Consider the following 27,170-nt stretch of genomic DNA (forward strand, 5'->3'; position numbering starts at 1 on the left):
AAGGTGTGGTACTGAAATGGTGTTAATGGGCAAAAGGAAAACAAGAGAAAAAGGGGGCTTATTTGTAGCCTCACCAATGGTGATTTGGCTGGCTGTGGTCCCAAGGATGGTTTTGACTACTAAATACAGAAATATTTGTGGGGCTAGGGCCTGGAGCTCAAGAACTCTTCCCTGTGATTCTGTCACTCGGTTTGGGTTGGTTTGCTTGTTGTCTGACTTCTCTGTAGACTTTTGGCGGGATGGATGTGAAGATCAGAATTTATATTTTGGGTACAGAGTAGGGGGAGTTATTTTGCAGAGAGGCAGAAGTTTGGAGCGTACTTTTTAAAAGTCAGTCAGTGACTACGGAAGAACCTGAAGCTGCCAAGAGGTTACTTTAATTACTGCTCTAAGGTTCTTGACTTGACTAGGAGGGAGCCTAGGTATTAAATTTCTGTTTTCTGAATCCCAGTATTGCAATGCAGTATCTAAAAGTTAGGCTGCTAACTTTTTACTTTTTACTTTTTAGCACTAAATAACTCAGTCCAATCCTGTCCAAAGTTACACAGTCCTATCATTATCTGTGCTGCATTTTCACATTGACCTATGTTACGGAATGGAAATTATTATTATTTTCTAGCAATTATGGGGGAAAAGTGTTTTAAAAAGTAAATTCCATTGTAAATATAAATTCTCATATGCATTAAAACTTTGTAGCTGTTTACAGCTATCCAGTGTAGTCTTCTTACAATCAAAGAAATCTGTTTTGTGAGGCATTTCACTGTTAAATATTTCCTGTGTTCTGTAAATCGGTCCTGACAAGTAATATTATTGTGAACTGCAGTACAGTTCTTACAAATGAGTGGGAGACTTAATGCTTATTAATTAATTTGTAAATTCAACATCTTTATTTTGTATTGTTTAATAATTCAGTATACTTCATCTCCATTAATTTTTATGTATTCATAACATGTATCACTTCAAATTAGTGACGTCTTGACGATGTAAAACCTGGCTTCAGCAATGTTCCTCTTGGAAAAGGGAGATAATAGTGGTCTGTGAGTGTCTCTTAGCACTGACGCATGAATTAATGAAAGATGGCATGTAACTATTGCGATGGGGGGAGAAATATTGGAAGGTTTCTGTTTTCAGAGCACCAAACTCAAACTGTAAAATATCTTTAGATTTTAAGTGCAACACCTCCCATGTACATCCTAGTGTTATTACTAGGACAGCCGTAACTTCTGCGTGAACTTTCTGTACATCTTTAATTATGAAAGCTATTTGTAATCCTTCTTGAGAAACTGCCAACTCTATTGTTTGTAGCAAGCTTGTATAATTTGGAAGAGATGAGAGTAAAAAAAGCACCTTTTCTTCGTGCTGTGAAATTCTATTCACTGGCAGCCAAGTTACACATTGTCCAAAACTCATGATTTCCCTTCTCTGCTTATGTTTCTCAAGAAATACTGTCAGCAATCCAAACAATAATTGAACATCAGCCTTCAACGAAGCCTGGCAAGGCTGCAAATATATCATATTAAGGGCTAGGGGAGAGGGAAAGCTGTGGGAAACTGTGAAAGTCCATCATGCCTCAGCGACTCTCTGCCCTGACATGGTGCCAGTTTGAGGAAGCCCATACTTTGCAGCCATCCTGGGATCCCAAAGGCAAAAGAGGGAAGGGACGATGCATGTGTATTAGACTCCCCTGTGTAATTATAGAGCTAACTGCTTGCCTCTTGTCTGAATTCCTGACCACAGATCCCTCTGAACTCATGTGACTGCACCAGTTGGATGTACAAGGGCCCAGCACTACAGCAACATAGAATCACAGGCTGGTTTGGGTTGGAAAGGACCTTAAAGCTCATCCAGTTCCAAACCCCCCTGCCACGCGCAGGGACACCTTCCACTAGAACAGGTTGCTCCAAGCCCTGTCCAACCTGGCCTTGAACACTGCCAGGGATGGGGCAGCCACAGCTTCTCTGGGCAACCTGTGCCAGCGCCTCAGCACCCTCACAGGGAAGAACTTCTGCCTAAGAGCTCATCTCAATCTCCCCTCTGGCAGGTTAAAGCCGTTCCCCCTTGTCGTGTTACTAGCTGCCCTTTTATAAAGTTCCTCTCCAGATTTCCTGTAGTTCATGTTTTCAAGCTTCTCACACCGTGACTTACTCTGTAACTTTTTTCTTCATTCTATCCAATATATTAATGCAGAAATACAGAATCAAATTATAATAAAACATTATAGAGTTAAATTAATCTTTCAGTAGATCCATTAATTTAATGGAATTACACAAGAGACCAGATTGATTTATAATGTAAATGCATTTTAGTAAAAGGTAGGGGAACAACTATGCAAACAATTGCATTTAAAAATGCATGATTCTATTAGAGTTTAATTTTAAACAGCTCAAAGAAAGGAATATGTACCACTATTGTTAAGCTAGAAATAAATAAAATACACTCTAAGTGTTGGAGCTAATTAGTTAAGTGCTCAACTGTTTAGTTTTTAAAACAAGATCACGCTTAAGTGCCTTAAGCTTTTATTAATTGCATGGACCCCAAAATCCCCTATAGTAATTGAAAATTTAATTACATACATTTTTTGTTCTTTTAAGAATGGAAGCTTATTAAACTTCAGACATTTAAACATCTATTGAATACCAGTGGCTATAAACAACATGCAATTCTAGATACTAATTAAACAGGAAGGCTAAATCACTATAAAGCTAAACTGAATTTTAAGTAACTTTGCGCTTATAAGTACTCCTATTTTTTTCATGCTGTGCAAGATTTACCGTTTCCTCTCTAAGCACAGCAGAAGTCCTGGGCAGGACATAGAATGTTACAGAATCATAGAATCAACTTGGTTGGAAAAGACCTTTAAGATCATCAAGTCCAACCCCAGCACTGCCAAGTCACTAAGCCATGACACTAAGGGTCTCATCTGCTGTGGCAAGCACATTGTTATGTGGACATACTTGCAGTGGACGTCAGTCCCTAGAGAGTAAACTGGAGTCAGGACAGGATACCCTCTCTCATGGGCAGAGAGGTCTTTTAAGCGGACAGCTGAAGCTGCTGGTGGCACCGACAGATGCAGAGGTTCATTTATCTCGTGGAAAGAGTATGTGGTAAAGTAAGAGTGGTGAAAGGCCGGGAGAGGTGGCTTTCTGGGGTTGGTCAAGCACCACTGACTCACAAGACTTACAATTTTGGAACAGTTACACGTTGAAAGGCTCTTAGCTTTTCTTTGTTTTATAGAAACCTCACAGAACTGGACTGGAGATATTGGTATCTTGGTTCTGTTTTTCAGATCCAATCTAGTGGAATTCTTTGTCAGTTATCAACAGGTTAACGTGGTTAATTTTCTTTGAACACGTCTGACTTCTCAAAATTAGCTGTTGCTGTTTGCATTCTTATTAACATGAGATAAAGACAGAATGAACCTCTCGGTCTAAACTCTTCTGATTTTTAGATGGGTCTCTTCTTTAATGCAAAGGTTCACTTTTGTTTCTGTTTGGTCAACAGGACAAGAACATTAGTAGGTTAAGGTTGAAGTGGGTTGCTCATAGATAGACACAGCATTATCCTATACCCAAAGCAAATGTCTGCTTACAATATTTGAGATGCTGCCCATCACTGTAATTTAAAATGCCCTTAGGGGTAGCAGAAGTAACCCAGTTGGATGGACAGCAGCAGAAGATACACCAGCATACAAAGTCTTTTCAAGGAAAATTCCAAGCATGGGTTCTGAGCCCTATCAGTTCATCAGACAGATGCAATTCCTCTCCTGTCAGAGTATTAATGTAAATACTTAAACATGAAACACTTGATGTGTTTGTCTTATGTGGCAACCACTGTGTTCTCATACTATGTTTTAAATATTCAGAGATAGCTGTGATTTTGCCCTTCGATATGTGGGTAAACACAACAGTTAATTTTTCTCAGCATAAAACAGCAGGAGCAGTTGCATGTAGAACATACAGGCGGGATTCTCCACGAGTGATAATTCCAGCTTACTTCTTGCACCTCCAACCCTGCTTCGGAAGATTCAGATCATCCAGGAGAAATGGTAAAAGGTCCACAATTCAAAATCCGTTTTCCAAACACCAGAGAATGTGTTGGGGAAAAAAAAAGGAGCCATTGTTTTCAGGAATCATTTCATCCCAGGAGTCAATGTTTTGTCTTTACTCATGACAGTTCTCAGAATTGGTTAATTTCTTGTCGCAGCACCTCTCGGGAGCTTATCTAGTTCATTCAAGCATTTATACGGCACTCTTACTCCCCCACATGGTTTAAAAAAACCATCTCTGTACTACTACTGAAAGGTAAATGGTCTTTAGTTTCTTGTGGAGTCAGAGTGACCATATAACTTTTATCAAGGGGGTATTAAAGGTAGTAAAGGCTAGAAGTGGGATATGGTTTCTTCCCTTTTCTGCAGCTAGTTTGAGTTTTCTCTCTAGAAAACCAGAATGAAGAGTCTACCAATCTTTTTATTAATAGGTGAAATACAAATGCACTTTTCACTTCACAGGAAACGCTGATAAAAGCAAACCCCAGCCCTTTCTTAGTTGTGTCACTAGATGGCCCCACGTCTGAAGCAAACATCCCAGAAAAGACCTGCTAGATGGAACTTTTGCCTGCTCTACCCAGTGCTTTTTACAGGTTGGCAGACACACGGAGAGGTATTAGTTTTAAGATAAAACAATAGCTGATTGTGCGATCTCAAGTGTTTAAATTGGCAACAGAATACTGTATGATGTCTGCTGCTGTGTACATAGCAGAGGGAGCAGATAGGTCTAATCTGACAAAGGAAGAACACGCTAAAGGTGAAAGTTGGTTTTGCAGTAGTTGCATCACCCAAAAGCACCTTTGCACCTTGATTCTTCAGTATCTGCAGTTTACTATAATGATGCTTCCTTCCAAGAGACCAGGAAGGATAGAGTAATTGTCTTTACGTTTGGATATTTCTTTTAGGCATCTTGTGGGATTTAAAAACAAGCCCAGTACTAATTCTTTGGCTTGTTTGTGTGCCAGTTTGTGTGGCAGAGAGCAGCAAAAGTCATTGCTACAGATGCTGGGGCTCTGCTTCCCGTATGAAGAGGACAGAGATTTGTGGATTTGTCACCTGCAGGTTCCTAACACTTGTGCCAGGCTTTTTATTGAGGGTGGATGCATGAACTGGTCGATTTGGAAAGAAGGGAGGGAAACTGAGTGGAAGTGGGAGTCTGTGTATGCATTACTGTGCAACATGATCAGGAATATGTATGGGCTCTGCAATCAACAGAAACTACTGCTCTTTCCCCATCCACTGAACTCTTTCATGCTCACACTGGGTCCTTATAAGTAATCACAGAATTATAGAATGATAGAATATCTCAAGTTGGAAGGGACCCATAAGGATCATCGAGTCTAGCTGCCAGTGCTGAATGCCAGCATCCTTCAAGGGTAAGGAAATTATTTGCCTAAATGTTGGTTTGGCCATACCTGCTTTTCCTGTGGTCCCAGCTTCAAATCCCAATGAGGCAAACCAAAGCCAATATGCTGATTTCTAGAGCTCTCCTTATAGCAACTTCAGTTGTGATGGTAAAGTCTCAGGGTTTCTCTGCAGACACTTGGCATATATGGCATGTTTCATCAGAGTAAGGCTTTATTCTAGTATGTTGCAAGATTTCTCTTTCAACTGCCCTTTCCTCTACTTGATGTTGATTGCACTTTGTGCTCCCCCAGATGTGAGTTCTCTGAATGATGATGAAGGTATTTTATGCTGCCTTGTTTTTAACACTGAGCCATTTGTGAATAACTTTGGGTTCTTCAGTCAGTGTGAAGAAATCCAGGGACTAACTCCATATTGAAATTTCTGCGTGTTGGGACCTGACTTTATTCAATCGTGTTAAAATCAGGCAAGTCTGATGTTATCTCAAACTACAAATCCCTCAAGTGCTGTATTTCACTTGTTGTGTTTATATATCAAGGCCCATGAAATGGGAGGTGCCAGCAGCATTACAGCTGGTCTTTGTAGTGTAGTCATGCAGATCCCAGACCTGTTCTCCATCCCCCCTTCTCCAAGCACTCAGAAGATGTGTTTCTGGTTGCAAGAGAAGGGCACAGCCACACTGGAGCATGAGGTTTCCTTGCACAGCCCTTGGAGACACTGTGCATGAGGTCTGCAAGAGTCTTACCCTGAAATCCACAGCAGCCTGGACATGCTGGAGATCCATAACCATAGTAAGGGAAGTAAGTTATTTTTGCAACCTCGAAGTAATTTTCTCTTCCCTAGGAAGAGGTTTCTGCCCATTCAGTAACCCTGATAATGTGTAAGAAAAATTACATTGAAAGCCGCTTTCCTTGTGTTTATTAACAGTGAGTTGTTTTACAGTTCTTACATGCTGTTGTCTTAATTTGTTTGTTTCCACAGGCTACATTTAGATGCTGTTTACAGCAATAAAGAGAATATTACATTTGATCTAGAGCTTTGTCTTAATTCACAGGATGAGATGCGAACAGAAGCTCGTCGAAAAAATATACTCATTCTAATTCTGCATTATTTAATGGAGGAAGGGTATGTTTTTTTTAAATAATAATGCTCTACATTTGTGGGTCTGTGCACGTTTGACCTCTTGTGATGTGTCCTTCTGTCTTCTGTTGGGCGGGTCAGCAGCATGGCCTTTTGGTTTGATGTGAGGAAGAGGTAAACTACTATTATGTATCTTGGCACTTTACTTTGCTAAATTATTTCCATTTCTGGACTAGAAATGTCCTATATAATCTAAAAATACTTCAGAGAAATCAGGAAAGGTTTTTTTTAATTGGAGTTTATGCTTTTATAATAAACATAGTTGTGGACAGGTTAAATATACCATACGCATACTAATGCCATTGTTTGCTTTTTCTCTCAAAAATCAGAATAAGATAATGACTCACAGTTGTTGGTTTTGTTTGTTGTTTTTTTTTAATTACCAGCTACGTCGATGCTGCAAATGCTTTGGAACAAGAGACAAAATTAAGTTTACGTGGCTTTGAAGTTTGTGACAACGTTGATCTTGAGACAATTTTGATGGAATATGAAAGCTATTACTTTGTAAAATTTCAGAAGTATCCTAAAATTACCAAAAGGGTCCTGGACACTGGTATGTGGCTGTGTTCCAAAGAGAAAGACACTGTTTCCAAAGTCTAAAATGTGTATTTGCCTGATATGCTCACTGCACTCCTCATGTATATCAGCGCATAATGTTTGAACTCTTACAGTTACAGAACTGTAGTTCTAGCACATATGATGTAAGAATTGAGACGGGGGGCTTTGAGCTCTTCTGCTCTTCCTTCTCTCTTTCTGTAGAGGAACAAGAAGGTGGTGTTTTTCTGTCTTTTTAAAACTGCTTTGATCGTGGAAAATGCAATGTAAGCACAGAGTATTGTGGCGTAGATATATTCGCTTTCCTCTCCTGGGGAGAGAATAGTTAGTCTGTTCTATTTTGGATTTAAATTTTAAATTAAAATAAACCACTTCAGTAAAATATTGTAACTTAGCTCATCCAAGCTAGTGCTTAAAAGTTTATCACCAGTCATCTCATTAACCGTCTATTTTGCACGTTTTGCTATCCTAAAGGTAATGTGCCAAAAAAGTGATAGGTTTATTTGCTCCGAAGGACTTGAAGTCTGAGTTATAAACAAATGATACAGAATAAGGCAGATCAGAATATGAGCATTCTGTTAATGACCCTGAGAGCCTGAGTGGTTTTGTACTTAAGCGCAAAATGTAACTTACAGAAGCCATAAGAACAACTGTGTAAGCATCAGTTTTGAAGAGCTTGAAGAGTACAGAAAACACCAACATCTCTACCTGTTTGTCTTGTAAGAAAAATATAAGTTATCAGAGAAGGGAATGATTGGCCAGATAATGTCTCTGAGTAGTTTTCATTGTTTCATATGGCTTCCAGCAACTTTCAAATCACAGGTAACTGAAATGTTTGATAAACACAATAAAATTACTTGTATAGGTAAAATGATTTTGAAACATAGTTTGATAACCACCATTGCAGTGTGACATTTATGCTGTCTTGGTATGTTGAACCATGATAAAATCAGTATTAAGACAAGTAAGGCAAATTCTTATTTCCCAATTCAGCAATGAAAAAAATATTAGCATTAAATAAGTGTTCCATGTGATATATTAAATTAGTTCAAGTTAGTGCTTAATCTAATTTCTGGCAGTGTCCATTTTACAGTGAAAATGATACTGGTTTTAAAATGTAAGCAAAGAAACCAAAGACTGAATTGAGCCTAAAATTTAACAAGCCTGAAGCCAAACTGCTATCTCCAGTATCAGTTTGTTTTCAAAACACTTTTGCAAGCTTGCATTGCTTATAATCATGCTATTCCTGTTTATGCACTGTAATTTCCAAGGTCATTAATGTGTGCTCAAAAGTATGTTTGAACGGGGTGGGGGCAATGAAATCATTGCTCTTTTTTATATCCTTAATTATTTTCCATTTTAATATTAATTTTGCCGCAGCAGAAAACAAACAACAGCTGAGAACTAGGGGAAGACCAAGAAGGTAAGAGAAATGTGTGGGGTTTTTTCCTGTGCAGAAAATTTTCCTATGAAAGCAATATGCAGCGTGGTTAAAATAATGTTGTGGTACCACAGGAATACTAAAGTGTAGAGTCACACTGCTGGCTCTGTGGTACATTTTTCTGTATCGGCTAGAGGAAAGCAGAGACTTATTTCCCAAATGGAGATCCAGACAACTTACAAAGTTTTTGCAGTCCAGCTAAGGTGGGGTGGCATGTTTGAAAGCAGTAAGCATTGAACTTTGCTGTGATTGAAAGTGATAACTTTAACTTAAGTGGGAGCACAGCTAGCCCAACACTGCTTTATTTGAAAACTCTGCCTTTAATCTTGGTATTTTGAAGGAAAAAAAAAGTTGTAAAAGTCTTTCATGATTTTTTTTTTCAATTCTAGGGCAGCAAGCTCTTTTCAGAACCTCCCAAGGGTCAGACATCAGACAGTGCAACAACCATTGTCAAAAACTTCATCTGGAAGTGCAACAGAATTCAAATCTTCCACCAAGGAAAGCCCCAAACAGGTTTATACGTGTTTTATCTTGGCAGCATCATTGTTGAAATTAATGTGACTTTATTTTGAGAGGCTATAGGCAGTGAGAGGATGTGAGTTGCTCAGTTAATAATTGTGTAACTAATACATTTTACTAATTATGCAACTTAAGGATTATAAATGCAAGACTGATGCAAGGAGAATATTCTTTCTGGCTGTGAGTTAGGGAGCAAGTCACAGGCAAAAATTAGAGGAGAAGTAGTCATATAATCCAACATATATTGAAAGCAACCAGAGTTTTCCCATTAGATTCATCCTTTAGTGCCAGGAAGCAGTGGCGCTAAAGGACGCCACTGCTTTAGTGGCAGTCAAGCAAGTAGAAAGTCTGCTGTCTGTTAGAAGCATCTTCACAGTGCATAAGGTGTGTGAGATTGGGGGAGTAATTTGGCTCTGTGATTTTCGGTTTTGAGAGTCTCATTTTGGTAAGATTGTGTCAAAACTACTTTATTACCATCCCTTACAGAGGATGGAGCAGGAACAGCAGGTTGGTGGGCGAGCACCATGTCTCTTACAGCTTTTGAGGAACTAGGTGAAGGAGAACCTCTGGGGTTTTTTTAAGTCGTTGTCTATATTCCTTCACAGAGAGGAGCTCATCTCTGACCAGTTCTCACCCTTCAAAACTAAAAAAAAATTAGATTTTTGGCTTTACAGCAATAGCTGCTGTGAAGTAAATGTCAAAGTAACTTAGAATCTTAAAAAGACTCTTAATTTCTGAGTTGACATGCTGTGCCTTATATATGCCTGTCATTTCTACTGTTTGGGTTTCTTCTCATAGCTATGTAAAATGCAAATACCTGCAACTTAAACTGGAAGCTCCATGCATGAAATAGCTTGAATGCTGAGCTCCAGAGATGGCTTTCACCATTGCTGTCGCCACTCAGATGAAGACTAACTAAATGCATGATGGTGGTTTTTTGACAAATACGGGATTACTCTTGCAATTTCCATGTAATGATACGGTTTGTCTGGGCATATATGAAGAGATAATACACATAATGGAATGTCTGCAACTCATCTACTTGGTAACACATCTGGTTTAAAATTTATTTTTCTCTAGAATAATGACAGTGCAGTTACTCTGGAGCAGTCTGACTTTGGCTTAAACATCTCGGCAATCAGCAAAAGCGGAGGAGATGGCACTCACACAAGAAGGGTTGGTGGAAACCTAGTACGTGATTTATGATAGAAATATGCTTGTAGAAAAAAAACTTAAAGTTTTTTACAAATATTAAATACTAGCTTTTTGTATCTAATTTTATGTAAAATTTTCGTGTATAATTAGCCAAAGGGTAAATTTTATTATTCGGGCATTAATTCTTTGCATTGAATAGTATTTCAGACATCGTCAAGAAGGAGGAATATTTCTGTTTTTAAAACCCAGTGGTAATAGCTAATGTTGAAGATGAATTTCAGATTCCTGAAAGAGATGATAAGAGGCTCAGCAGTTAAATGGTTGCATGACTGAGATGTGCATTCCTTTCCCATTGCTACCATAGATTCCGGGGGCAGGTTTTGCCATATTTAAGACTATATATGAAGTAAGGAAACTCATTGCTCTAATGGCAAGCAAAATTTGGACCAATGCAGTTTTAACAGCAGAGCTACCATCATTGTAAAGCCTATCACAACATTATTTTCTCGTTTAGGGCCAAGTAATTGACTTCCATGGGATGATTCAGGATGCTGTCAAAGTATCATCAAATGGAATAGCCTTGAACAGCCTTAACTGTGATCCAGATCCATCAGTAAGTGTTTCTGTTCATATTTCCAATGAATATGAGCATCAGTTTTACATAACCAGGAGCAAAATAAAATACCACAACAATGTTGTCTTTGGACGTGAAAGAAGGCAACAAATACAAATGATGCCTTAGGATTCATCTCAAAAAAATACTGCAGAAACCTGCAGAACTTCTGAGGGTGAAATTCTGGCTCCTTTGAATTCAGTATGTTATTTAGTGTCTGCCTTGGCTGAGATAAGAACAGAATTTGGGTGGTTTAGAGAAATTTTCAGTGATGACTCCTTGACACAAGCCATAGGTTGTAAGCGCATCCAACTTAGGTGGTGGCATGCTGCAGACTGTCAATACACAGAATATAATGATGCAGTGACCCCTAGTGACATTTTTCACTCTTAATATACATAGGGCATGTTTAGGACTATGTGCGTAGTAGGAGAGCTGCTCATTTTAATGTTACTTCAGGATTAGATTCTTTCAGATGAGAAGAGTTACTGCAAATATGGCTTACTTAAAAATCTCAATTATTATACATATTTTTACAGCTTTAAAAGTAGATATGATGTATCAGCTTTTTTTGAAACTGTTTCGTAGTTTATCTGTTTAAAAATAACAGAAGTCTGACAAGAACTTACGTTTGCCTTTTTTTTAGGAACGATTATTGAAACCCCTTAGTGCTTTTATTGGCATGACTGGTGAGATGAGAGAACTTGCAACAGTTGTAAGCAAAGTAAGACTGGATCTCCATTTTGGTTTTATAGAGATCTTGGTTATCTTTGTCATCTGAGAAAGCTGTTTGTTTCTTTTTACCGTCACTGATAGTGCTTATTCTTGAATGTGCGGGGTATTTTCTTATCATGCAACTCCCAACAAGTAATTTCTTTACACATAATGATGTTTCTTTCTGATTCACAATGGGAGGAAGTAATTAAGACCATTCCTTTCTAATGGGAAACATGTAATCTAATCATGCAGTACCCATGAGACTGTCATAGCTTTTCCCTTTGTTCTTACTGCTATATACAACACTGAAAAGAGATATTTAAATATATTAGCTCATACCAACTATTATTTAATGTACCTGGATGGAATCCCAATATTGTCAGCCCTGTTTCATTTCACTCGTGAGTCAAGGTGCAGTCTAGCAAACAGGCCTTGGGCTACTGGGGATCAGTGGCTGTGAAGCAGGTAAATGCTTTGCATGCATCACCTTCCAAACCCCATAAGGCACTTGTCTTTGGAGTATCACAATATCAAATAGTGTTGTGACTCTTTCTTTCTATAAGCATCAGAAATGGTATCAGCTCTTGCTCCCAAATACTTAAAACCAGCTGTAAAACTTTTGCTGACTGATTTTTACAGCTGTGTATGGCCCAAATTCTTGGTCTGCAAGTTTTGCTTTTGCACTTTAGTAGAATTGACATCTTAAGAGATTTCCAACCTTAAAGTAAGAAAATTCTCATTAATTTCAATTCCTGGCTTTTAATTAATGGTAAACTTTCAGAAGAATGTTGTTGCTACCTTACAAAAAAGCAACAGGCTTGTTTTAACCTTTGTTATGGTATGTTTTTTAAATTGTGCTGGTATGTTTCTAGTTGCTATGGTAATAACACTGTGTTAATCAATAAAAATAAATAGCATGTGTTATCTATTTTACAATACAATCTAATTTAATTTGGAAACAGTTATGGAAGTCTCTACTTAGTAGCAGAAATTTGATTCATCTTAATTTGCTGTTAATAGAAAGGGAAAGTGTAATCTATATAAATATTTTTCATAATTGTATTAAATCATATTTTCCCCTCGGATATAAGCACATAATTTTTCTTCAGTCTCTGGGGAGTGCCTCTTTTCATTGGAGGAGAGCAGAATTTATCCTAAGTATTTGTACTGAGGATATGATATTTTGTGCAGAACAGTTAGTCTCTGGAACTCAAAGCCACAAAATATTACTAAGGCAAATGTAAAGATTCATAGAAGATTTGGAAAGTTTGATGAATTAAATGAAATTAATTTAGTGAGTGCTTCAGGGCATAGACTAATTACCGACTATCTTTTGATAGATGCTTAGGGGAATATTTTCCTCCTGTTAGAGTTTCTCACAGCTTTTCCTGCAACATATAAAGTCTTGCATAGTGTGAGTAAATAGCAGTTTTTCACTGTCACTTGTAAATAATAACATAAGCAATAGGTGCAGCCATAAAATGTCAAGTTTAAAGCAAACAAAAGTATTTTCACATTGTACGTGATTAAACTGTGGAACTCGTTACTACAGAATAGTATGTTCAAAAAAGAGGTAAGAGAAATTCACCGAAGAGTGAATGTCAGAGGGTGTTTGAATTCAAAGACTAAGATGTAATTTTAATTATCAAATTCCTTTGGTTGCAGATTTTGGTGAATGTAAATATGAACCAACATGTCACTCCTATTGCCTATACTTCTTTTTAAGCATCCAATACTTGCCAGCATGAAAGACAAAATATTGGCAAATGTTCATGTCATGGTAGCTCTTCATATGTTAGCTGGTTACTAAAAGCAACTAACAGAAAACAGATCTGAGAAACAGATCTGCTCAGCGTATACCTTTAGCAGTGTATATGCTCTTGGGGAAACTAGGGGCTTGAAGGGAAACAGGGCACGATGTAGCAGCTCTGTAGAAATGGTTGTTGGGTATGCTTTCCTTTTGTGAGGGCCCTAGGACGTAAGGTTAAATAATACAGTTTCTATCACTTAATAGCACTCTTACTTTATAGCTGAGTCAATAGTTTTACTTTGCCAGAAGTTATTATCCAACTGCAGAAGAAGTTTTACTAACAGGATGTGATGTATGTTGCAGGACATTTATCTCCATAATCCAAACGTGAAGTGGGATGATATTATTGGGCTGGATGCAGCTAAAAGGCTAGTCAAGGAAGCAGTTGTTTATCCCATAAGGGTAAGGAGCTAAATAGTTTTGAGAAAACCACTCTTGGGCTCGTTAGCATTTTCCTTGTAATTACAGTGGTGTTTTAGAGTTCTCTCTGTTTCTGTGCTTTTGTAGGCAGTTCATGTTAAAACTGCTCCTGTTCCTGTTTCATCTGACAATGGCATACCCATTCTCCTGCAGGAAAATGGCCTTTCAATAGTAAAATTACAAGCAGTGGGTCCTATTCTTTGGCACCTTTGGTGATGTAAGAGGTGCTGGATTTGGCCTGTATTAATTCAGTGGAAAATTACTTACAGAAGAGAATATCAAACCAATTGCATTTGAAGAATCCACTTAAAACACATTTCAAATAGTAAATACATATTCGATTGTTTTGGAGGGGTTTTATCCCCCTCTCTTCAAATTTCTTACGTTCCTGAATAAGTTAGGAGCAGTGGAGGTAGGGGTTAGAATACATCTTTTTATAATTGATACATTTTTAATTCTGAATTACTTTTCTGTTTCTACAGTACCCACAGCTGTTTACTGGCATTCTGTCTCCTTGGAAAGGATTATTGCTGTATGGACCACCAGGTATGGAGAGCTTTATACTATATCTGTTTGTTTATCACTGCTTCTGGTTTTGTCCCATGGATAAATCATTGGTACTAATTAGATCAAATGTGTTAATAAAGAACATGTTCTGTAATGTGAAATAAAGAGAGATATAAAGAGAGATAATGTTGGATGATTATGTCTGTCTCTGACACTCAAACCTGTCCATTTTCCTTTCTCACAACCCTTCATTATTTCTACACCGGAATCTTCCAAAACCAGTACTTACACTAACCATTCAGAGGAGGGAGAACATATATCTTTGTTTTCAATCAGCTTGGACCATATTAATCAAGTTTGGCTTGACCTGATCTTATGAAACATGAATAAATCTGGCATGGACCCACCTCCTTAAGGAAAATGTCCTTTTCTTCTTTTGCGTTTGGGGGTTGTTTTAGAAATGGGGTGAAAGCTTTGCTCTCTGCTGTGCTCGCTGGGGCAGCTCCCTGTGCTCCCTGTGCTCCACTTTGACACAAGCATTATCACCATGAGTGTGGCTGGAAAGGGAGAGAGGGCACAAGTACTTCCAGAGTCAGGTTGCAAAGACTGTTTACTGTCACTGCAGTAAACTCGATTCGTTCCTGTGAATTTTTAGATGTACTCGCCACAGAAGGCATGAGACCATTTCAGCATTTGTACTTCAGAATTTGAGGAATGCATTTTCAGCGCTGTATTACCTGAGTTTCTCCAGGCAGACCTAGAAGGGCCACAGAATGATCTGAGGGCTGGAACACCTCTGCCATGAAGACAGGCTGAGGGAGCTGGACTTGTTCAGCCTGGAGAAGAGAAGGGTCTGGGGAGACATTATTCCAGCCTTTCACTACTTAAAGGGGGCTTACAGTAAAGATGGGGACAGAGTTTTTTATAGGATCTGTATGATAGGACAAAGGGTAATGATTTTAAACTAAAAGAAGGGAGATTCTTTCAGTGAATGACTCTGAAAGACTGGCACACGTTGTGAAGAGAGGTGGTAGATGCCCCATCCCTGGAAACATTCAAGGTCAGCTTGGATGGGGCTCTGAGCAAGCTGATCTAATTGAAGATGTTCCTGATCATCCTGGGAGGGTTGGACTAGATGACCTTCAAAGCTCCTTCCAACTCAAATAATTCTACTTTTCTATGACTTCTATTTTACTGTTTCGATCTAACTGGTAGTATTATGAGGGGAATTATTCAAACATTTGCATTGTATTTAGAGACTGAATTTCTTCCACACTGTTGTTTGTAGGTACTGGGAAAACTTTGCTTGCTAAGGCTGTTGCTACAGAATGCAATACAACCTTTTTCAACATATCAGCATCCACCATTGTCAGCAAATGGAGGGGTGATTCAGAAAAACTTGTCCGGGTAAGAATTACTCTGTCATTCATTGTACTTTAACAAATGTCAGGTTCCCACTTAAAGAACTGGAGTTTAACACAGAACTGGACAGTGGAGTATTCCTCTGATACTCGTAATCTCTCCTGTATTGGACAAAACATGTGACTCATATCTAGTTCTTCAAATGGGAATAACATCACTTCTGCAGATGTCTCACAATGGATTCTTGCTGTGGAATTTTAGTTCTGTAGTGTAGGATGAAGCAGATGAAGGCAGCAAAGATTCTTGACTCACAGGCAAGCAGACAGGCAAGCAGATTCCTAACTAAAGTAGTGTCTGCACCCCTTCAAAGCACTTCACTTTCTGCGAGGGTTGGCTCTTACGCTCCTTAGAAAATGTTATTTAGATTCCCGAATTCCCTACTATTATTAGTTCTTAGGGCAGAGAATTGGCAAAGAATTCCTGTGTTAAAGATATTACAGTCAAACGCAGATGTGATGATAGTTTAAGGAAGGTAGTTTGATGGTAAATGGGCAGATGTATTTTTGCATATAGCCTAGCAATTAGCATGCATGGCTCTACTGTGGTACAGAAACATTCAGGGATTCAGGTGTAGCATCCTTGCCCGATGTAACGTCTTTGTAATGTCCACCATTTCGGTGTAAGAAATCCATAAGCTCTTTGCCTTCCTTTACGCTCATCTCTTTGGCTGCACTTCGGATGTATACAGAGCTCTTGAGAATGAATAACCATAACAGATTGCACTTGGCAAATGGCATCGCAAGCATTGCTAATCTCTCTTGAATTTTAGGCAATGTCTGCAACATAATTATTCTTCATCTGTCCTTTGTCCTTTAAAATGGCACATTTTTCTTCTGACATTCACCTACTATATTATTGATCCTCATCACATCTGTCTCAGTAGCTTCCTAGAAGTTTCCCTTCTGGCAGGAATAGGGAACGGGCACTCTGTTTTTTGACACCATCATCCAAAAGGTTTTTGTGAACATGCTGCAGCATTTGCAGTGATACTGAATTTGTGGCATTTTACCCTTAGTTGAGTTTTTGGCAGAGTCCAACAACAAAATAAGATTGTCGATCAGGACAGCTCTGAGAGAAGTATCGTGTGAATTTATATCCTAAAATCACATGAGGCTGGAGCAGGAGTTTTCTGAAGTTGTGTGAAGGATAAGTGAGTTTTGTAGTCATTTGGAGGCATGTGCACTCAACCTGTTCTCCTCAGTTCTTGGCTGTATTGGTGTGATTTTATATTTCAGATTTGTAATAAAAGCATAGACTGGTCATAGACTACATGTGACTCTGGGCAAGTAATTTAAACCCTTTGCTTCATATCCGCCGTATGGAAGATACATATTATCTTTTTAAGTTTGGGGTTTTTTTAAGTGCTAGGATTAAAAAGTGCTGAATTAATATATATTGTTAGTGATATTTATTTAAAAACTCTAAGAATACTTCACTGAAGAACTGACAGTATGTTCTTAACCTCTAATATAAGCCTCTCCACAGAAATATAGATGAAACTTCTTTCTCCAAATGGCAGACCCAGATTTTTTGTGTTGGCTTAATACTCTATTTTTTAATCTTGATTAAAGGTTATGTTTGCTTTCACTGGGAAAAACAAAAGAACTCTTGATTCTTATCAAGAGAACCAGTCCATTTTCTTTCATTATGGTTCAATTCAGATGACTTGTATGTTTTTCTCTCAAATCCTTATTTAAGAAAAACCCTACAAATGGAGCAACAACAAAAGACATATGTTTAATCTCCTAACAGTTGAGGGGCTCCCAGAATTCTCTGATGGATCATTTTCTTCTATCCCATTATTCACAGGGTGCTCTGATAGGATTTAGCCAGAAAGATTTACATATAGAGACAGGATTATAAGGCTGTGTTCTTTGTACCTCCTTTACAGACCTTTCAGAATCTGAGAGGACTCAGGGACCCTCAGCCTACCCAGAGCTTTTTCCCAGCAGATATCCCTTTTTGTCCTAGGAGTTTGGAATGTGGGTGCTGTTAAATTTTATCTTCTGTGCCAGTGGCCCTTAATGCCTTTTTGTGTTAGTTTATCTTCTCTTTCACATTTACGCTTCTCTCTAAACAGGTGTTATTTGAGCTTGCCCGGTACCATGCTCCTTCCACAATTTTCTTGGATGAGCTGGAGTCAGTTATGAGTCGAAGAGGCACTGCTCCTGGGTAACTGATGAGACCACTTAACATGGCTTTAGGAGAATATTTTTCCGCCTTTTACTGCATCTTTTCAATACTATGTGTGTGTTCAGGTGCTGACCAATGTTTAATCACAGAGCATACCTGTTAGAGATAAATCTTAGCTAAACTAAAGCCTGAGGCTACTCTATAGACTTCAACAGGAGCATGATTGGGCCTCTGAAAGACATGTCTTTTAGACTTTATTGACATTATAATTACTTTGAGTGATAATGGTTAATTTTCTTGACTTTTTATTAAGCAATTTTTCTTCTGTTGTCAGCTGTCGGAGCCTCACAGTGTCTTACTGTCAGAATGCCTATCAGCTCTGAAAGTACTGCTTCATGGAAGCATTGTGTGTGCTCTGGGGATTTAAAGAGTGAGATGTAGTGGTTGTTTCGTTCACAGTAGATGAGATCAGTAGAGAAGCAAGTGTGAAAGACAGGTTGTGTGAGATTAGCAAGGGACTGTGGGTCCAGCGAGACTGGTAGAACAAGGGAAGTGCAAAACCAGTGGTGCTGTGTTTTAAAATGAGGGATTTGAAGTGGAAATGGCAGGGGGAAACAACAGATGACTTGTTAGAGGTGAGTAAGAAGCAGCTGATGTTGTGACACTGGACAGGCTTAGGTATAGCAAGGTAAGGTGGGTGTACACGGTGGAATGACGTTTTCAGTAACGGGATAAATTTAGGTGGCGTTCTCGGGACTTCCAGATACAGGAATGGGAGGATGTCATTATTGTCATCTGGGGCATAAACAGTTTATTGTTAAAAACAGATTGAAAAGCTTTGGGGTGGGGAAGAAGCAAGAGAAATATTGTTATATCCATTAGAAGCCCATTACAGTGGATTTCATGTACTGTAAATTATATACTCACAAAGATGTACAAATACAATATGCCATATCGTAAAGATACAGCTTGTAATTATTGCCAGTTAATTGCTATTAATTGTGGGCAAGATTTTGCCTTCATAAATATTTTGCCTTTTAAACATCACTGGATTATATGTTTTAATAAGAATTCTTATCTAAGATTATATAGTTATTTTTACACGTCCTTATTAAGTACTGACTTGTCAATGATATGTGTATGCTTTTGCAGAAGTAAGCCATTAAACCTGAGTTGTAGCTTTTACCATGTAAGACTCTGATGTTTTCTCTGGGTTTGATCCAGGAGTTTCCAAGAACTCCACACCTGAGACCAAGAGTTCAGACTGGTTTCCTGCAAAATTGGTTACCTGGATCAGGGCCAGAGTTCTTATCACTTTGCTTAAGTTCCCCTTCTATTTTTGAGGAAGGATGCTTTCCACGTGGTCTCTGCCCCATTTTTAAATTAATTTAAACATGGCATATTTTTCTGTTTGTTTTTGATGGAACATTTTGCAAAATATTGAATTCAGAATCTTCTTGTGGCCACTTAGCATTAACTCACAGAAAAATACCAGTAGTTGCCCTACAGTTGCCCTGTGTTAGTTGTTTAATAGCAACTATTGCATTAAAAAAGTTCTCTTACATAGATCAATCAATCAAAACCTTAGCTGTTTTCCAGTAAACGTCAATGTTGCGTGGAGATTAATATGAATAAAAAAATAAATATTTTCTTTGGATTCTAGTGAATTCTCCTCACATTAATGCACTGAAGAGAGTCCATTTAAGTAATCATTAGAAAGCTTGATTTTTAATGCTTAGATGTTAGCTAATGGAGCTTAATCATGCTTTGAACTGGGGCAGAACTGTGACAAGGGCTCAGTTGCTGTGAATGACACTGTATAAATAAAGATGATTACTTTAATGCACTGAGCAAATAATATTTCTCTGAATCTTGGTAGTGGTGAACATGAAGGAAGTCGGCGGATGAAAACAGAATTACTGGTGCAGATGGATGGCTTGGCCCGATCTGATGATCTTGTATTTGTTTTAGCAGCTTCCAATCTGCCATGGTAAGAGATCCAGAGAGTACATTTTGAATACATTTGCATGAGCTTCTAAGCACAGATAAAGATTTTATTTAGACTTCTGCAGAAAAAGCCTTGATATTTGGTTAAAGCATTTAAAGATTAATTTGGAGCTTTTACTTTTAAACTCTACAATTCTTGCTATTTGTGTCACATGAGAATAATCCATAATAAAGTCAACATATGCTGGTCTTACCAGCTGCTAATATTTAAAATGGAGTATTTTACTTTATAGGCAAGTTATTTACTATGTTTAAGCTAAGAAGGGTTTCAGCCTGGAACTATAAGGTGCTTAAAACATCTAGTGCTTAGAAGGATACTCCATAAGTAGGAATGTTGGATTTTATTGGTATGAAATGTGACTTTGAAAAGTTGAAGGACAAAACAGTCCAGTTTCTTTAACATAATTTAGAATAAAAGTTTTAAGATTGGAACTGTGGCACTTCATCGTGTTCTCAAAATGGGCAGGCCATGTATTGAGGACAAGACAGGATGGGATGAGGTGGGGAGGTGACATTTGTAGTAACAACTGTGAATGCTCGGGGGAATCCAACAGACAGTAGAAAATGGCCAGCTCGTGTGCCATGGCCACTGCCAGAGCCAGCATGTTGGTCTGGCTTGATCATTCATTTGAACTACTGTAAAATATCTTCTTCTTTCATACAAAACATCATCAAATTACAGAATTGTTAGGGTTGGAAGGGACCTCTGGAGATGATCTAGTCCAACCCCCATCCTCTAGTACAACCCCCAGTGGCTGCAGTTAGTACATGGGGAAAATGATGGGGGTTGGTTAAGCACAGCTATTTTTAACAGTTTGATTTGTAGCTCACTAATCATTTTCCAGAGTAGAAGCCAACACTTGCACAGGGAATTGAAGCACATTGATGATGGGCTTGGTTTTGAAGTTAGTTTTCTAATCTAAACTAGTCTGGATTTCTGCCTGCCCCAAGATTCCCCCTGTCCCTGAACTACCAATTCATGAACCCATTTTGCAATGCTGTAAATCAAAGCAGGGACCAGGGCCCAGGTACCAAGAGAGTAGCTCAAATTATTTCTCTCTTCTGAATGTAAGAAAGCCTGAAGAGACTGGTTTCTTTTAGGCATAGAGACACAGTTGCTGCATAAAACCAGGCAGTTTGTTAACTCTTAAGTATCCCTCATTAGAATTAGACAAATTGAAATAAATACCAAATAACTCAGTTGAGAATTACACAGTTCTTCTCTGATGTAAAGGCTGGAATTTCTGTCCATCATGGGAAGACATCCAGTCTGCCTCCTTCTACAAGCCTGTCTTTCCCTCTACATTTTCTTTCCTTATGTAAAATCTTAGTTTCCCATAAAGCTAAAGAAGGATGCTTCTGACAGCCACCTGCTGAAATTCAAGTGCCAAAGTGGCAACATAACAAGAGGCTTTCATCTGCCGCTTTCTGTGGCCTGCCCAGGGCTTTCAGGCCCTTTAACTAGGAGAATAGCTATATGGGCACCTAAAATTTAAGTAGAAATTAGATGTAGAAGTTAGGCTGGTTCCTACCCTGACCCAACAGCAGGAATACAAACCCATCACTGGCTTTTATAGCGGTAATAGCAGAGTCTGTGTGTTGATTTGGGGGATTTATGCCTTGGACAAGCTCATGAATTTAAATCAGTATAAAATCCACCCCATTTTGTGTTACAGTATCTACATGAAAGGAACTGAAAAGAATTTAATTTAATTATGTTCCAGTTGTGTAAGAAAATGCTGAAAAACTGTTCGCACACATAGTAGCTATTTAAGTTTGAAAGAGAATTAATACATTAATAATTCATTTGGGGTTTTTTTACACTATAAATTTTAATGTTGTTATAGTATCATTACCCTTCAGAAAGAGAAACTCTGAGCAGTGCATTGCACCTTTCTGTTGTTTCTGAAATTATCCTGCGAGTACCAAAGCTTCACATGTAATGCTGCAGCATGGCAGTATTAAAAAGGATCAGATGTCTTTAGAGGATCCGTGTCTTTCCACTCCTGCACACCAGTTTGAAAGGAAAAATTGGGTATTCGAAACCCACTGAAGAAGAAAGAGTTCAGAGACAGCAAAGGGTCTGAAGATCCGTTTGTAGCTGGTGCTGGATGTAGGGATCTTGGAGATGTGTTAATGAAAGCATGGAGCTGACCTCCTTCTGCTTCTGGGGAAAGATGTTCCCCTGTTTGTCTTACTACCATGTGTCTGCCTTCTGCAACTGATAAACTCTTTCTGGAAAGTCATGCAGAAATTGCAGAATACAGTTTGGAGTGGTTTACACATTTGATTTTGGATCATTTTGCAATTCTGAAGTGCTAAATTCTGCAAAACTGCTTCTTTGAAATGTCAAAATGACACAAGTTTTTTTTTACGGAAGATCCAAAATGACAAGATTTCTGCTCCCACAGAAAGCAATCCGTGTTGGTACAAGGGTGACAGCTGAGACATTGTGAGAAGCCAGCTCTGGCTTCTGACAGTTTTATACCTGAGATCTTAGAATTTCCTTTCGGACTTTCACAGTGTTGCTTGTGGGCAGGTTGGGTTTTTCCCTCTCTTAAGCAGATCTAACCTCTGAGTGTAAGAACTAGGTTGTCTGGCATAAATGTCCCTCCTGCAGAGAACACGCTTTAAGATGTGTCTGTGTGTATGCTTAGAAAGGTGTTTAGGGGATGGAAAGCTAGTGAAAGCCATGAGGTTCTTACATTGTCATTGAAGCTTAAACCTTGAGGAATTTGGGAGTATCTGCACCCAGAGAGGTCAGTGGGGTTTGAACTCTTTTTAAGATCTCAACTATATGCTTGCAGATTATTTCTACGGGTGTTAGGTGACATTCAGTCCTGCTGTAACACACAGACTTCAGCTGCATAGGGATAACAAAGTTTCAGAATCCCTAGTACTACAGTCCGAGATTGTGGCTTCACAGCACAGCCCTGTGTTCTTGCAAACATTTGGTATTAAGCTGGATTTCAAGAGATTTGTTTAACTTGGATATTTATTGATCATGGAAAAAACTAGTGCCAAGCTGCTTTTAAATGAATGAAAAGAAGCCTAAACAAAGCTCTTTACGCTGTCTTTAAGCTGCAGCTATTGATCTTCCTCTTCAGTCAGTGCTTGCTGCCCACTCCCGCCTCCTGCTCCTCGTCAGCAAGGCACTTTCTATTGACAAATTACTTGTTGAAATGTTTCAATGTAATTAAATAAAATAAAGGCCTCATTAGTGAAGAAATAAAGTGATTCCTTAACCAGGCAGTGAATGTTTCCTAAGGTATTAGTGCATTTAATTCAACTTCCATGGAGTGCTGCTTTCTTCTCCCTTCCTTTCATGGTGGATGAAGCTTTGGAGCAGGCTGATAAGACTCTTCCCTTCTGTCTGAGCCAAGTCCCGTTGCGGCTGTGAGCACATGGCCAAGATGGGTAGAAGGAGAGGTAGGCTGTGAAGCCCACGTCAGATAGGTTGGAACTGGATGATCTTGAAGGTGCTTTCCAACCCAAACCATTCTGTGATTCTGTGATTACACCATAGTGAACCCATTCCTTCACTCTCAGCAGCACACGGTGTGTGTGGTGGAGGAGAGTGAGGAAGAAGACCAGAGGGTGGTGTGGGGAAGCCCTAAGAGGAGCAGGAGAAGACATGGAGTGAGAACAAGCCCTCAGCTTGTGGGAGTTCTGCTCAGGCCATTTGCACAGGAGGGTGGGAGGTAGGAAGGATGAGAAGCTCCTTTGTTCCTGGTGCCTTTTCCTGTAGAGCACTGCAGTGATGATCGCACTAGGCAGAGAGTAATTAATGGACCAGTCAGCACTTGTTACCATTTGGGGTTCATCTCTGGAGTTCTTGAGGTCTTTTAATTTCTGTCTAAGATATATTTGTTACCATTTTTCCTTCTGGAAATGAAAACAGGTGTTTGTCTTGTTTATCTTCATGAAATTTGGAAGTGATAAAGTAGGATGATGCCTCCTGATGTCAAGCTGGGAAAGCTCCATAAAGTCATCTGCTTTTAAACGTATCTTTTCATGAGCGTTTCTTGATACTTCTGTTGGCTATTGTTTGAGACAATATTTTGATTGGCTCAGTACTTGTTATTGTATTCTGGTTAGCGTCACTTAACCTTGCATTTGATTCCTAACAAAACAATTCAGCAACAACCTAAACACTTAAGGTAACAAAAATATTCTGTCTTTATTTTCCTCTTTAGCCAATAAGCAGGGTCACTGCAACCTTTCTGAATAACAGAGCAACTTCTGTGTATCAGTGGGCTTGGTGAGGGAGCTCATGAAACTCTGATCTTGGGGGACACCCCAGGAGTGCTCTGAAGCAGGAGGAGTGATGGAAAACATCATCATTTAGAGGATTTGTGAGGTATTTGCAGAGACTCTGGCTGTAGTTGTCCTTTTCCTGCAAGGTCAGTTTAGAGTACCTGACCAGGTACCTCTAAAACCATGAGGAATTTTACCCTGTTTATGCAGAGGATGGTAATGTAGGTAAATAAGCCAAGGGGCTGGTCAGCCGGAGAGTGATTATTTCCAGCCAAGTAAAGCAATTTTGAGGAAAAGTTGAGCTGAAAAATACATTTGTAAGGAGAGTGGGGACTAACATTGTTCTTTGTCCATTCTGGGTGGAACCCTGCGTGAGACGTGTTGCACTGAATGTTGGACGGCACCTTAAACATCTTAAAAAACATCAATAATAGTACCCATATACCAACAGCCATTGATTATCAAACTCTGGTGTTTACTTCTGAGGTTTTGATTAGAAGTACAGGGATGGATCTGAGTGAATTCCTGTTGTCCTCTGAGTTCCTATTGATCTGGTTTTCTGATTGTTGCTTTCATTGCCTTTGGCTCAGCACACATGGAATGAGCTTTCCCAAACTGAGAGGTCCTTTCTGGGAAGAGGGATGCTTCTACTCCCACTGAGCTGAAAGCCAGGCATGCTGAGGCTTGTGGAAAACCTAGGTAGGCACCCATGTGGGGATTTGGGAGCCCATTTTGGTTTTCTTTATCATGTGCTATGCCAGTAGAAAACATTTGCTATTAAAAAATAAGGACAAGTCACCAAAGGTGACAGAAATAAAGCTCTGTTGGTATGCTACAGATCCATCTTGAGCTGGCTTCGAGCTCCCTGTAAATTAAAGAGGAGTTTCATACAAGAAGCATTGCTTGAATGTTGACTTTGCTGGCAAAAAGATTTCACCCAGGGAAATTGGGAAGTGTGGAGGCAGGTTTATTTATGTGTATCTACAGTCACAGATTATAGGCACAACCCTACCTGGTTGCTCCTGCTCAGCCAATACGGGTGGAAATGGTGCTTAGAGCTCCTGGTTTTCTGTCTGCACAAGACACATTGGAATGAGTTTCTCCTTGATGAGTTTCTCAGCAGGTGTGAGGACTGAATTGTATTTTAAACAGAAATAACAAGTCTGTGACTGAATGGGGCCAGTAGAGAAAGATTGGTGCAGCACTTGGAAGGGTAATAGCTCAGAGCAGCTCCTGGAAGGCACTGGAGACTTGTAAGTGAGTAAATATTTAGTAGCAGCTATTTCTTGTTGAAAATTATATTGATGACTGGAGTACTCATAGACCATTCCCATTACGCAAGTGGCAAGAGATGAACTGGAGTAGAAATTTATATTCAGTTGTTCGGTTGTGTTACTGTTAGATGCAAACAACTGAAAAGAATTGGGGAAAAACAGATTAAAATGAACTGTTTGGATGTGTGTCTGAGAGCAGCTGGCACGCCAGGCATACCAGCACTCCTGACACTTGATGGGATTGTGGACACTGGCCCAAAGGACTGTTCCTAGATGGTGGTGAAACACACTGAGAAAAGAACAGAAAAACATTCATTTTTCTTTCAAGCTTCCTTCGTGCATCACAAGCAAGTAAAAATGAAGAGTAGCCCCAGTCTTCTCTATTTTACCTTTTCATTTTTTAGGCAAAACACCTTTATCAGTGTTGATGTTGATAGCATCATGGAGTTTGGCTCACTGACACGTTTATCCAGCCTGTCCATCCTTCACATGATCCTTTTTATAAGGATATTTTCCCTTTTGGCTTATTACTTATAATTTGTATTGGAGGAGTCATCTCAGATCAACGTCTCATTCTGTCATAAACACTGTCCTTACATCCAACACCTTCAGTCTGTATTTTGTACCTACTAAGCAATCAATTAGTCCTAACAGTGCCCCAGACAGACAATTAATAGCAAAGGGAGAAAGGGAGAGGTTGTTGCTGATGAGACTTGCTGCATAGGAGTACCAGAGCCAGGGAAGGTAACTAAAACTTCTCTTTGTAACTGTTCAGCCTGATTGTCGCAAGCCAGCATCTCTTCACTAGCAGACTGAAGAGGAATACACTGGGTAATTAACCCTTTTCTTCTTTTTTTTTCTCCTAAATTAGGTTGACACAGTTACAGGTGGGGTTGAAAAATGTCAGTCCCTGCAGAAAGAGCTTGCTGCCAAAGACGTGTCTCCACAATGAGATGCACTGAGACGATTCTCCTCCCCCTTTGCTTGCAGGGAGTTGGATTCTGCCATGCTGCGGCGGCTGGAGAAGAGGATTTTGGTTGACCTCCCAAGCAAAGAGGCACGGCGGGTGATGATCCAGCACTGGCTGCCCCCTGTGAGCAACAGCGGAGGAGTGGAGCTGAGAACAGATCTGGACTACAGCTTGCTGGGCCAGGTGAGACAGCGCTTCAGGTCTTCCTGGGTGGGAGCTATGAGCAAGAGTGACACTCATCACCTACATTGATGGAATTACACCTCTGTGACATACGGAGATAGGGGACGGTCCTCAGCTCAGTTTGAGGCTCCAGCCAAAGGGAAACCAGCGAGGCGCAACACTTAGTGTTTCACAGGCATGTGCCTGCCTGTGGAAATCATTGGTTTCGCACAGCCATGCTTGCAAAGTGGTGTATTCTGATCCCCTCAGTTGGGCCAGCTTTTCAGCCTTAAATACAGGGAGACTTCCAGCAGCAGTATATTTTATCACTCTTCTCACCAGGCTGGGAGCACTTCCAATTCATCAGGGTAATGAACAGTTAATTGTGTAGGGAAGGTTTGCCACAGCTCCACTGCTGCAGGAGAAAAGAGCATTTAGACAGTGAAGAGATTCACTAGATACTCAGGCTTTCTTTGTTTAGCCCTTTGTCACATTCCAGATTCTTTGAGAATACCTTGCAGCTTACCCAGTTGGTCCTCTTTATGCCTGTTCACAGATACAACACTGCTCAGTTTTTGTTTCATAGATGTTAATAAGGAAACACAGGTATTTTATTAACAGAAAAGCCAGGAATGGACACAGAAAGGTGGGTTTTATT

At 39.4% G+C, this 27,170-nt stretch overlaps 1 protein-coding gene across 7 annotated transcripts in view; it reads left to right on the forward strand.

The window, feature by feature from the left end:
* Positions 1–27,170, forward strand: part of KATNAL2 (katanin catalytic subunit A1 like 2) — a 30,506-nt gene that overhangs the window by 935 nt on the left and 2,401 nt on the right. Inside the window, exons 2-14 of one of the 7 annotated variants that reach the window (XM_030511698.1) lie at positions 6,465–6,535; positions 6,937–7,103; positions 8,489–8,528; positions 8,936–9,059; positions 10,146–10,256; positions 10,735–10,833; positions 11,480–11,557; positions 13,664–13,762; positions 14,263–14,326; positions 15,576–15,694; positions 17,790–17,881; positions 19,722–19,832; positions 26,371–26,533. In XM_030511698.1, coding sequence (XP_030367558.1) covers positions 6,465–6,535; positions 6,937–7,103; positions 8,489–8,528; positions 8,936–9,059; positions 10,146–10,256; positions 10,735–10,833; positions 11,480–11,557; positions 13,664–13,762; positions 14,263–14,326; positions 15,576–15,694; positions 17,790–17,881; positions 19,722–19,832; positions 26,371–26,533 — 1,338 coding nt within the window. Of the gene's footprint in view, positions 1–6,464; positions 6,536–6,936; positions 7,104–8,485; positions 8,529–8,935; positions 9,060–10,145; positions 10,257–10,734; positions 10,834–11,479; positions 11,558–13,663; positions 13,763–14,262; positions 14,327–15,575; positions 15,695–17,789; positions 17,882–19,721; positions 19,833–26,370; positions 26,534–27,170 lie in introns of all 7 variants that reach the window. The other 6 variants (XM_030511697.1, XM_030511699.1, XM_030511700.1 and 3 more) reach the window with 6 other exon arrangements.

The sequence above is a fragment of the Strigops habroptila genome, chromosome Z (genome assembly GCF_004027225.2).
Source record: "Strigops habroptila isolate Jane chromosome Z, bStrHab1.2.pri, whole genome shotgun sequence".
In the NCBI taxonomy this organism is placed as follows: Eukaryota; Metazoa; Chordata; class Aves; order Psittaciformes; family Psittacidae; genus Strigops; species Strigops habroptila.